Raw genomic sequence first — 13,254 nt, 5'->3', positions numbered from 1 at the left:
CTAGAATTGAAGCCATTCCATAAACACTGCAGCAGGTGTGACATCATGACATCATTTCTGCATACGGGTCAGATTGTGTTCACATCACACATTGCATTTTCTTTGGTCACGTGAAAATAACCTGAATAGGACATCCTAACCTGCAGTGTGAACATAGCCGTAGTTGTAGTTTTGATGGCCAAATTTGGAGGTTTTAAAATCACCATGTAGCGCTAACGCTAATAAGTAGCATATATATGGCATATCCTATTTAAATTAGCATCGAGCTAGAGCATTTTAAAAAGTGAAGCCTTACTTTGGAGTGCTTTCTATCAGGCATGCTTGCTTTGTCGACATGGAAAACTGCAACATTACTGACAGGCAGCCTGCTACGAATACACCTGCTGAGTCTAGTTCATTTTACGTGAATAGGTTGGTACCGATTAGGGCTGCAACAACTAATCGATTAAATCGATTAAAATCGATTATAAAAATAGTTGCCGATTAATTTAGTCATCGATTCGTTGGATCTATGCTATGCGCATGCGCAGAGGCTACTTTTTTCTTTTCTTTTTTATATAAACCTTTATTTAGAAACTGCAACATTTACAAACAGCTGAGAAACAATAATCAAAATAAGTACGGTTGCCAGTATGCTGTTTTTTTTCCAATAAAATACTGGAAAGGATAAAAATGTAGTTTGTCTCTTTTATCCGATTATTAATCGATTAATCAAACTAATAATCAACAGATTAATCGATGATCAAATTAGTTGTTAGTTGCAGCCCTAGTAACGATAAAAGTACAGTGACCAAATGAACCTGGTTTCTATCTGCAACAAGTCTAGGACTGTATCCAGCAGCGTTACATGTATAATTCAACACAAAATGTGCCTAAAATAAAGAATGTTTTTCCATTAATAGTAGTATTTTTGTAGTTAACATCAACACACTTTTGTCAACATTAAATTTGAAGCACAAAAGGGTAATTTCTATTTAAAATCGGATTGTTTGTCAACATGTTTTGTTATCAAAGCCTTAAGCGTGTTTGCTGATGGAACAAGAATTTCCCCAACATTTTATATCATGTTGATCAACCATGTGTAAGTGTCAGGGGACTGCTGCTTACTGTGCTGGGAGGCCGTGCAGGGCGGCAGGCGGCTGCGTCGGATCTGCTGCCTTCGAAGGCGGATCTTCTGCTTGAGCTGCTGAATCTCAGAGTCACTATCTCCTTCCTCCTCGCCATCATCCTGCTGCTGCCGATGCTGCAAGTTATACTTCATCAGCTCGATGGCCGCGATAAGTGACTCGGAGATGCTAAAATGAGCGTTCTCCTGCAGAGAAAGAGAGTCATAATAATATTAAGACTGACTTCGTAGAGAGTTCTGCTGTTAATTATGTACCTTTTCAAGGTCCGCACAGCTGCCAAAGTCCTGCTCTGACAAGTAGCTGATGAGGCTCTGGCCCTCTGAGGGCTTCCTGAACAAACCATCTGATGCCCTGCTGTACTGAGACCCATCTGATGCAAACACAATAAATAGTAGGAATGATTAAAATAAACGATTGACATCCGATTTGCGATTCTTATTTATTTAGATTCTAAATCGATTCATAATTTTTATAAATCGACTGTGAAAAAAATGAATGAAAACAATTTTCTTTTAAAAAGCATTTTTTAAAATATGTTTTTAGGACATCTCCAATACCCTGTAATTGATTCGCATTCGAGTTTCTATAAGTGACTAAGAGGGTTTCAGGCGATGGTTTCGAGTCCTCTTAGGCTGCTGATTATTTACCTGCATCAGTGCAGATTTGGGTGTAATTTGAAAGGTTTGGAGGCAAATATATAAACAATCATGAAACAAATACTTAAAATGGGATGGAGTGGAGTTACACACTCTTAAGAAATTTTTTTTTTTTTTAAATCACACTGTCTATTTCTAGTCGCATTTACGAGACATAACGAGTGCCGTGCTGCTGTGATGGTGACGCTAATGAGAAAAAGGATACCTTTGTTTGCAGTTGATTTCCTGCTACAAATATTAGTCTCTTAAACAATTCATGTCAGCAGTTGTTTTTATGCTGTGAAGTTCATATTTGATCTCATTATTCAGCTATAAATGTCCCTGTTGTTCAGCAATGTTTGCTAGCGATATCAAGATTCAGTGTATGCTGTTGTGCCTACCAGAGATTTATTCATCTAGTTAATTATTACTATTAAGGATATTTTCTTGATGCTAACAAACATCACCTAAGATGCTATAATGTGGTCATCCGTGTCGAATAAAGCACTCGGCTTTCCTGCACAACAACAAAGCTTTTAGTTACGGTTATGAAAATGGACAGTGAAAATACGGTGGATAGGACCAACAATCACAATACTTATTACTAGGACTTATCATGACAGTTTATTTGCACAAACAGGTCTTCGTAGTTATATATAGGCATAGAAACCACAAAGGAACACACAAAACAATGCGTTCTCTTGTCCTTTCTTTACATTAAGTTCTGCTCTCAAACACTACTAATATAGTAGAGAATAAAATTGATTACATCACAGAATTTTTTTTCAAACAAATCAAATGTTCAAAAATATTTTACAAAGTGATCACTGCAGACACAAGCTTGGTCCGATTGTATTCCACAAGATGATGAAAGTGATTATTTTTAAGAGCCATTTCCTTTGACGCACTTTTGTTTTTTCCCTGACTATATTACCTTTATGAACCACTTCTTTTGTGACTTTATGAAAGCTCTTCCCTAACTCTCTATTTGAACGACTGGAACACCCAAGTATTTTCTGCTCAGACGCTACACTCACTCTCACTTGTTTTAATGCTACGCTTAAGATGCTTGACCGTCATGTGAATTAAGCCGCGAAAAAGAAAAACAGACGTGGCGTCATATGCAACCCAGCAAAGGTGATCCTTATTTATTTCAAATCTAAATCTAAATTACTTATGGAGTTTATTGTGAATAAATTGTGAACAGGAAGTGAACAAAAAGTTTTGCAACTGTTATGTAAAGAAAAAGGGTAGGATTAAATAAGCTCTGCTGGTTCCTACTCCTTTTCGAACATGTTGAAAAGAGAAACTGGAAATTGTGATGATCATGTTGTATGCTTGCATGTTCGAAATAAACTCAAACTCAAACCAATTTATTATTTTAGCAAATGTATAAATATATGTATATACAAAAATTTTAATACTCCAATTAAAAATAAATTCATAATTTTCAAAAATCGATTGTTGAAAAAACAAAAATAAATTTAACAATCAATTTTTTTAAAAACATGTTTTTAGGCCATCTCTCATACCCTGTACTTGATTCACATTCGGATCGCGATCCTTATTTATTCCGGTTCTAAATTGATAAATTTTATATATATATATATATATATATATATATATATATATATATATATATATATATTTTTTTTTTTTTTTTTTTTTTTTTTTTAAATACAGTATATAATTTTAATTTTCAATAATTTTTAAAAATAGCGTTTTTAGTCCATCTTTCCTACCCTGTAACCTGTTTCAAACTGATTTATCAGGTTCATACCAAATAATACATTGAGAGAATCATGTTGAATGTAGAATCAATTCTCAATTGAATCGTCACCCCTAAGAACCGAAAAAAAATCAAATTGTAAATTGTTGTAATCCCTAATAAAAAGCATCTAAAACATAACTGAATAATTGATGTCAGGAGGTTAGAGTTGCTGTTTGGGTATTCTATGCCTAACTTTGACTATAGCTCATTTGCAATACAGACAAACAGAATCTCATCTTTCTCCTATGCATGCAGAATGAGATATGCTGAGTCAGGACATATGGACTCACGAGAATCCATGTAAAGGGAAGCGGGCGTGCTGGCATCACTGTGCTGAGGTGAGAAAGGGTTGTAGTCCTTCATGCAGCAGTCATCGCTTGTCGATTCTGTGAAATAAAGTGTTCTCCCATTAGCCGTGTCTCAAATCTCATTCATGGAAACATGCATAAAAATGATGATGACTGGCTTCTGTTGGGTCACAAAACGAAACGCATGGATACAGTTGATCTGATTACATGCGGCAACAAACTATGGCTGTGGACCTTTGATATGACAGTGACTGAGTGTAAAAAGCACTTTTCCTCCTTCATATACAAGGCCTAAACTTGGGCTCCGGCTTCCTTAATGCATACATTACTTCTTAAACTCAGAATGGGACTCAGATGGATACAGAACTTGCACATACAAAAACAGACGCCGCACAAAATGAACAAATCATAAAAAAACACATGCAACTTGAAGGATGTAAAGAGTGCATTCACATGCAGTGGGAAACAAAAATAAGGGAAGAACGGGTTGAAGTGATGGAGTACAGTGGAACTGCACTGCCAACCTGCTACCGGATCCTCTATTATTATGGTGATTTTCCGGTGGGCCGCTCCTTCGCACAAAATGGCAGAAAAGGAAGTAGAGCAAACAAACAGCATGTTACCTCAACCAAGAAGGAAAAATGGGTGTTAAGTGAGCAGCTTTGGATTTGGTCAGATGGATTACAACTTGCTATTGGGGTGAACTTTCATCAACCATTTAAAAATATACATATATTAAAGGCCTACTGAAACCCACTACTACCGACCACGCAGTCTGATAGTTTATATATCAATGATGAAATCTTAACATTGCAACACATGCCAATACGGCCGGGTTAACTTATATAAAGTGCAATTTTAAATTTCCCGCTAAACCTCCAGTTGAAAATGTCTATGTATGATGACGTATGCGCGTGACGTCAGTAGTTAAACGGAAGTATTTGGACACCATTGAATCCAATACAAAAAAGCTCTGTTTTCATGTCAAAATTCCACAGTATTCTGGACATCTGTGTTGGTGAATCTTTTGCAATTTGTTTAATGAACAATGAAGACTGCAAAGAAGAAAGTTGTAGGTGGGATCGGTGTATTAGCGGCTGGCTGTAGCAACACAACCAGGAGGACTTTGACTTGGATAGCAGACGCGCTATCAGACGCTAGCCGCCGACCGCACGGATGATCGGGTGAAGTCCTTCGTCCTTCCGTCGATCGCTGGACCGCAGGTGAGCACGGGTGTTGATGAGCAGATGAGGGCTGGCTGGCGTAGGTGGATAGCTAATGTTTTTATCATAGCTCTGTGAGGTCCCGTTGCTAAGTTAGCTTCAATGGCGTCGTTAGCAACAGCATTGTTAAGCTTCGCCAAGCTGGAAAGCATTAACCGTGTATTTATAGGTCCATGGTTTAATAGTATTGTTGATTTTCTGTCTATCCTTCCAGTCAGGGGTCTATTTCTATTGTTTCTATCTGCATTTAAGCACGATGCTATCACGTTAGCTCCGTAGCTAAAGTGCTTTGCCGATGTATTGTCGTGGAGATAAAAGTCACTGTGAATGTCCATTTCGCGTTCTCGACTCTCATTTTCAAGAGGATATAGTATCCGAGGTGGTTTAAAATACAAATCCGTGATCCACAATAGAAAAAGGAGAAAGTGTGGAATCCAATGAGCCAGCTTGTACCTAAGTTACGGTCAGAGCGAAAAAAGATGCGTCCTGCACTGCACTCTAATCCTTCACTCTCACTTTCCTCATCCACGAATCTTTCATCCTGGCTCAAATTAATGGGGTAATCGTCACTTTCTCGGTCCGAATCGCTCTCGCTGCATTGTAAACAATGGGGAAATGTGAGGAGCACTTCAGCCTGTGACGTCACGCTGCTTCCGGTACAGGCAAGGCTTTTTTTTACAAGCGACCAAAAGTTGCGAACTTTATCGTCGATGTTCTCTACTAAATCCTTTCAGCAAAAATATGGCAATATCGCGAAATGATCAAGTATGACACATAGAATGGATCCCCGTTTAAATAAAAAAAAATCATTTCAGTAGGCCTTTAAATGCAGTACTTGGCTGCAAGCGGCAGAGGCGCTGTTGGTGCAGTCATGCATTAAGATGTCAAAAAAGTCTTCGAAAATGTACAGTAGGGAAGGGAAAGTTGGTCAGGGGTCATTTGCTGAAAATGATGGAAACTGCCACTCTACATAACAACTGACGCTGTGGTCCCAGTTAAAATTGCCACAAATTTTTTTTTAAGACATTCAGCACTGTACTGGCGCCTGGCGGCTTAAGTGGATAGTGCACCCCCTCAATTTGTCACGTTTCATGCACCAGGTAAAACGCGACAAATGAGGCAATATGAATCCCCTTGCTACTGTATATGTTGTGGAGGAAAGTTTTTTTGTAATACTATTGTTATGCATGTTGATGCCACGTTCTAGTTGTGTCTGCAAATTTGACAGCGACAAGCATGTGAAAGTGACCTCAACGCACTGTAGCATTATTGCTCGCGAGCTGGCGGCAAACGTCCTTGAACAGTGCAAAGCCGTTTTTAAGTCCGCAATCCTCGCCTCCATGGTGGCAAGTAAACAACATTTCTGATAAGTGTTATCCGTGGAGGATAAGGAATAGCTAAATATGCTACACTACACACTGTAGGAGGATAAGCTAACCACTATATGCCAAAGGTCTTGAAAGTAAACAAAGGTGGGCGGATAGATAGATACAAATATCTAAAGTAACGATACCAAGTATAGACTGAGCATATGGTCGATACAACAGTAGTTAGAGCATTTTTTTTTTAAATTTAAAATAATTAAATGGTCAATGGATTATACTTATATAGCGCTTTTTTACCTTCAAGGTACTCAAAGCACTTTGACACTATTTCCACATTCACCCATTCACACAGTGATGGTGGGAACTGCCATGCAAGCCCAAACCAGGACCCATCAGGAGCAAGGGTGAAGGGTCCCGCTTAAGGACACAACGGACGTGACTAAAATGGCGGAAGCTGGGATCGAACCTGGACCCCTCAAGTTGCTGGCACGGCCGCATTACCATCCGAGCCACGCCGTCACACATCTTTTGTTATTGTTTAACGGAAATAAGTCTCTGCACGTAGGAGGGTTTTAAGAGCAAAGACCAAATTATTTAAATTCCAGCCAACAGTAAAACATAACTTAAATATTTAATTGATATTGTTATACCACCATCCCGTGTTTTGTTTGATTATAACTGATCAAAAATGTAATCATTCATTGGTCTTAAAACTTTGGAGTATCAAGCTAGGATTGATATGACCAATACTTCTCCTGTAACTACTTGGCATTGGATCGGTACGCAATTTTGAAGTGTCCCCCAAAACTAATGTAAAGTAGCCAAACAACAGATGAATAAGTGCTTATTACATTTTAACTGGAGTGTAGATAGACATGTTACAACAGAAAGCACCGGCCGAAAATGCATAATAAAGAAGGAAAAAAACATAAGTCGCACTGGAGTATAAGTCGCATTTTTTGGGGAAATGTATTTGATAAAAGTCAACACCAAGAATAGACATTTGAAAGGCAATTTAAAATAAATAAAGAATAGTGAACAACAGGCTGAATAAGTGTACGTTATATGAGGCATAAATAAACAACTGAGAATGTGCCTGGTATGTTAACGTAACATATTATGGTAAGAGTCATTCAAATAACTATAACATATAGAACATGCTATACGTTTACCAAACAATCTGTCACTCCTAATTGCTAAATCCGATGAAATCTTATACGTCTAGTCTCTTACGTGAATGAGCTAAATAATATTATTTGATATTTTACGGTAATGTCTTAATAATTTCACACATAAGTCGCTCCTGAGTATAAGTCGCACCCCCGGCCAAACTATGAAAAACACTGCGACTTATAGTCCGAAAAATACGGTATTAACAGTAAATTAACAAGTAGAATAATAAAAGTAAAATCAATTTACCAATAGTTTTGATTTTAAAAAAATACAACTGGTAATGAGGCAATATGTTGCCGCATACGTCAGCAGCTAAGTTAGGAGTCTTTGTAACCCGTTTTGAAATGGTTCTATTATCATTTACATACCAAATTATATATATCGTGATTTATATCGTTATCGCAGGAGGCTGTGATATATGTTTTAGGCTGTATTGACATTCCAAAGAAACCTATTAAATCCCTTCAAAAATCAACTTACCTTTCCTGAGTTTTTGGGTAAGGCCTGTGTCAGAAAAAGAACGCGTGTGTCCCCGAGAGCCTCGGCTCGGCTCTCTCTGGCCCTCCGAAAAAGAGGAGCGCCTGGGCGCGGCCAGGCCCTGGGAACCTCCCAAAGCGGTCCGGCCCTTGCTCTCTCCGGGCTCGCTGCTCGGCGTGGAGCTCTGGGTGCTGCGGCGACTGCGTTGCCCCAGGTTACCGATGGCCAGGTACTCCGGACCGTCGTCATATTCACAGTCGCCTGAATCGCCCGTGTCAGGCTGAGGGGAGGGGAGCGAGGGACACCCGGAAAGAGAGATGGAGGGTATGGATGCGTGTCCAGGAGGGGGCGTCACGCCCCGTTCGCTTTCCTCCGGCTTGGTCATGCTCACCCAGGGAGCGCCCAGACTGCTGGCTGGTGAGGTAGAATCTGCAACAGTACAAAGTAATTTCTGTTTAATGACAGGACCGAAATGATGATGAGAATCCCACATTCTACCTTCATTAATAACAAGCAGTCCTGTTATGGCTCATCAGTCTATTCCTACACACACTGTGTATTATTCATCGTCCTACAATGATGTTCTGTGTATGGAACACAACAACCAGCATTTAGCAGCAAATCCTTAACAATTAGTAAAACAGAGGACACTTGTATGTATGATAAATACTAACCTATTCAATACTAACAGTCTGGAATGGACGTATGCGGTCTTTAAACTGATGTGGAGTGGTAATACCTAGTGAATAACTCATGAAGCTAAGCTAATGGCGCAGTAAGTTGAATGATGCAGAGACGTTTGTTACTGCTGGATACTTTGTACGGGTAAGAATAGGCAACTTTAATTATTTCATACGCGCTACATTTTAGACTTTATAATGTTGTTCAATTAAGGACACTTTTTACGCATGTCTAGCTTGTGCGCTATTGTGTGCTTAGCTGTTGTGTAGCTGCTATAAGCCTATAGCTTGACATGTTTACCTTTTGTCAATTTACTAAAATACAAGAAAAACCACTGTTGTGTTTATTGGAAGACATTTAGATGTTAACTTGCTGCCCACCTCTGCTTGTATGGGAACGCTTTTAAATGCAGGGTGTAATCCAATACTTGTTTTTGGCTGTATCGGATCGAAACATCCCTAAAAAAAGCTACTACATTTCTTAGCTGCTTCATTGTTCACCATTATCTTAAAATAGCACATCATATTCAACCTTTTTACTAACTTGCTCTATTTTTGAGCTACTCTCATCTCTCCAAATCAGAGGTTTGTGTATGCGTGACCGGAAGAAAAGCTCCGACTTGTGTTGTCATTTAGTGTCGCTTATAGATTTGCATTTACGATTCTTTAGAATCTTTTCCAGAGTATTTTCTTGGTGAAAAATACTGTCCCACAGTATTTCCCAGTCAAACTATTATTATATTATTCAGTTACCATACCATACCAGCTTTATTTATAAAGCCCTTTAAAAACAACCACAGTTGAAGAACAAAGGGCTGTACACCACAAAGAAATACAGGCAAAGGACAGACTAAAAAATAACATTTAAAACAGAGGTAAAATACAGATTGAAAAAGCAAATACAAATTATCTTAAGAACAATTTGTTAGATAAAATCAGTTAAAAAGTTAAAAAAGTTAAAGCAGTTTAAAACCTCATGCTGGGTTAAAAGCCAGTGAATAAAAAAAAGGGTTTTTTAAGAAGGGTCTTAAAAGTAGCCAAAGAAGGGGCCTGTCTCACATGGAGAGGGAGATCGTTCCAGAGTTTGGGACCCGCAACAGAGAAGTCTCTGTCCCCTCTAAGCTTGCACTTTGATTTGGGTACCTCCAGGAGCAGCTGATCAGCTGACCTGAGGGACCGGTTGGAGGCATAGAGGTGGAGCAGCTCAGAGAGGTAAGGTGGGGCAAGACCACGTAAGGATTGAAAAACGAGTAAAATAATTTTTAAATGGACTCTAAAAGACACAGGCAGCCAGTGGAGGGAGGCTAAAACAGGAGTAATGTGCTCTCTTTTTCTTGTGTTAGTTAAAAGTCGGGCAGCTGCATTTTGGACCAGCTGCAGACGTGAGAGGGAGGATGGACTAATTCCAAAATACAAAGAGTTACAGTAATCCAGGCGAGATGTGATAAAGGCATGGATTACTGTCTCAAACTGTTGGCTAGAAAGAAGGTTTTCAAGTTATCAAACATTCCTTACTTGTGCTGTTACTGTTTGGGGAGCCAACTGCTGTCATGTTCCCATAGGTGGCTGTAGCAGCCACATCTCGGAGGGAGCAGTGTGAAGTGGTGAGCCTCCGGTTTAGAAACTCTCCAGTCGGTGCAGTGTCGGCAGTTCTCCATGCCCCGCCAGCCCCCGGCAACACACACAGGCTCTGGCTCTTTAACAGGCCGAGGCACGGCAGGGTCTTCAGAGGGGACAGCTGCCGGGTGAAGGGAGCAAAGATGTTAGGAGGTCGTTTCTAGGCATGTATCGGACGATTTTTGTGAAGAAGTATGTGACCGGCCATTACCGATTTATGTCTTTGATCACAAATACCGATCTTGTCTGACTGACACTCTTTATTTTTGGTCCCCCGGATGACAAGCGGCCAGTAGCTAATTTTGTGTCTCCATACTAAATTGATAATAATCGCCTCCATCACAGAGAATAAACTGCATTTTCTAGTTTCTTAGGTGTCATTATCACTGGAGGCTGAGGCTAAACATGTTACACGCTGAGAGCAAGCTAGGAGCAGGCATGCTAATAGCTAAGTTAACCGCTTAATAAGTGCTGATAAAATGTAGAAGGAAGCTTGTTACAGCAAAACAATAAGCAGATATTTATCGGACGGCGTGGCGAAGTTGGTAGAGTGGCTGTGCCAGCAATCGGAGTGTTGCTGGTTACTGGGGTTCAATTCCCACCTTCTACCTTCCTAGTCACGTCCGTTGTGTCCGTGGGCAAGACACTTCACCCTTTGCCTCTGATGGCTGCTGGTTAGCGCCTTGCATGGCAGCTCCCGCCATCAGTGTGTGAATGAATGGGTGAATGTGGAAATACTGTCAAAGCGCTTTGAGTACCTTGAAGGTAGAAAAGCGCTATACAAGTATAACCCATTTATCATTTATCATTTATTTATATTTACATGAAATGAACAAGTAGATCAGTATGAGTCGAGAGCAGAATTGTCCAAACTTTTCCCACCGAGGGCCGCATACTGTGTGGGGCCCATTTTGATGATTTTTAATTTAGAAAAAAAAAGAAGCTAAAAACAGACGGACAAAACGTTGTGTTATACATGAAAAGGTGTGTTATTATTAGTTTTATTATCAACATAGCAGCTAACCCGTTTTATTTTTCTTCTTTTAATATTGTGCCTTTTTGCTCTTCCTACATTTTTATTAGATTTGTCCGATAATGGCTTTTTTGCTGATATCCGATATTCCGATATTGTCCAAATCTTAATTACCGATTCCGATATCAACCGATACTGATATATACAGTCATGGAATTAACACATTATTGTGCCTAATTTTGTTGTGATGCCCCGCTGGATGCATTAAACAATGTAACAAGGTTTTCCAAAATAAATCAACTCAAGTTATGGAAAAAAATGCCAACATGGCACTGCCATATTTATTATTGAAGTCACAAAGTGCTTTTTTTTTTTAACATGCCTCAAAACAGCAGCTTGAAATTTGGGACATGCTCTCAATGAGAGAGCATGAGGAGGTTGAGGTGGGCGGGGTTGAGGTGGGTGTAGCGGGGGGTGTATATTGTAGTGTCCTGGAAGAGTTAGTGCTGCAAGGGGTTCTGGGTATTTGTTCTGTTGTGTTACGGTGCGGATGTTCTTCCGAAATGTGTTTGTCATTCTTGTTTGGTGTGGGTTCACAGTGTGGCGCATATTTGTAAAAGTGTTAAAGTTGTTTATACGGCCACCCTCAGTGTGACCTGTATGGCTGTTGACCAAGTATGCTTTGCATTCACTTGTGTGTGAAAAGCTGTAGATAATGTGGGACTGGGCCGGCATGCAAAGGCAGTGCCTTTAAGGTTTATTGGCGCTCTGTTCTTCTCCCTACGTTTGTGTACACAGCGGCGTTTGAAAAAGTCATACATTTTACTTTTTGAAACCGATACCGATAATTTTGAAACCGATACCGATAATTTCCGATATTACATTTTAAAGCAATTATCGGCCGAAAATATCGGCAGTCCGATATTATCGGACATCCCTAATTTTTACTGTTGGCGGGTCAAAAAAAACTCATGGCGCGTGCCGCAAAGGGCCTCCGGGGCCACACTTTGGACACCCATGTTCTAGAGGGAGGATAATACAACAACTGTTGGTGTGACAGCATTGTCAAAGTCAGTAGACGCCACGTGAGAGGAGGTTGAGTCCATCCATAAAGATGTGGCGTCAATATTAAAAGGTAGTATCAGTATACGAGCGATACTACACTCATCAATGGGATATTTTTTTAAAGGCATTTTTTTGTTAAGGTGTACAAATTCAGGGAATAATTCCCTGGACACACGAGGACTTTGAGGTCAAAAACAATATGATTCACATGAATGAGTAATAGCACTGTTGACTTTGTTTTGATCAAACAATTGTATTTAATAAAAGAGAATAAGGATTTGTTTAAATATTGACACACTGTCAATAGCTCTCACCATAAATACATGGAAATACTCCTGGATGATGGGTAATGGAATAAGGGGCATAAAACCCTCATTGAAACATCCCTCGTCTTTTCATTGTATTATAAATGTCTGCATGGTGTTCTAAAAGCTTGCACATAAGAGACACCCACCCCGACGGCGTCTATCTGAGCCAGCAGTTTGGGATTATTCTGCTCCACAGCTTCCAGACACTGGAACATGGCAGTGACATGTGGCTCACTGAGCAGGAAGGCCTCATCTGAAAAAAAAAAATCGCAGGAGGAATGAAGGAACAACCTCAAGAAAGTGACAATAAAAACAGCATGAAAGGCGGATGACCCGCTTACCATTGTAGTATTTTCTTGTGTGCGTCACGTGCCGGAGTAGAGGTTTGAGCTGCGCTGACAGCATGTGCACCTGCAAGCTGTGCAGCAACCAGCGTTCGGCCTTGTAGGTCTCGCCGCCGCTTTGCATCCTGCTGTTGACTACCGGCTCCAGTTGACTGAACTATGGCCAGACCAGGAAAAGAAGGTGAGGAACATGGCCTCAACATGGACAACAAAGAGCGCGTGACTGTA

The 13,254-nt window shown here is 40.0% G+C and overlaps 1 protein-coding gene across 3 annotated transcripts in view; it reads right to left on the bottom strand.

The window, feature by feature from the left end:
* The window catches only part of rubcn (rubicon autophagy regulator), a 39,316-nt gene that overhangs the window by 16,303 nt on the left and 9,759 nt on the right, over window positions 1–13,254 (bottom strand). For all 3 annotated transcript variants that reach the window (XR_009822024.1, XM_062028010.1, XM_062028011.1), the window contains exons 4-10: window positions 13,024–13,183; window positions 12,829–12,935; window positions 10,235–10,457; window positions 8,043–8,468; window positions 3,824–3,919; window positions 1,382–1,497; window positions 1,108–1,312 (exon numbers count right to left, since the gene is read on the bottom strand). Coding sequence is in view for 2 of the 3 variants with exons in the window: in XM_062028010.1 (XP_061883994.1) it covers window positions 1,108–1,312; window positions 1,382–1,497; window positions 3,824–3,919; window positions 8,043–8,468; window positions 10,235–10,457; window positions 12,829–12,935; window positions 13,024–13,183 (1,333 nt within the window). In the remaining variant the exon portion in view is untranslated. The remainder of the gene's footprint in view (window positions 1–1,107; window positions 1,313–1,381; window positions 1,498–3,823; window positions 3,920–8,042; window positions 8,469–10,234; window positions 10,458–12,828; window positions 12,936–13,023; window positions 13,184–13,254) is intronic.

The sequence above is a fragment of the Entelurus aequoreus genome, linkage group LG19 (assembly GCF_033978785.1).
Source record: "Entelurus aequoreus isolate RoL-2023_Sb linkage group LG19, RoL_Eaeq_v1.1, whole genome shotgun sequence".
NCBI lineage: Eukaryota > Metazoa > Chordata > Actinopteri > Syngnathiformes > Syngnathidae > Entelurus > Entelurus aequoreus.
The sequence above is the reverse complement of the archived record's forward strand: the minus strand, read 5'-3'. Positions and strand labels throughout refer to the sequence as shown.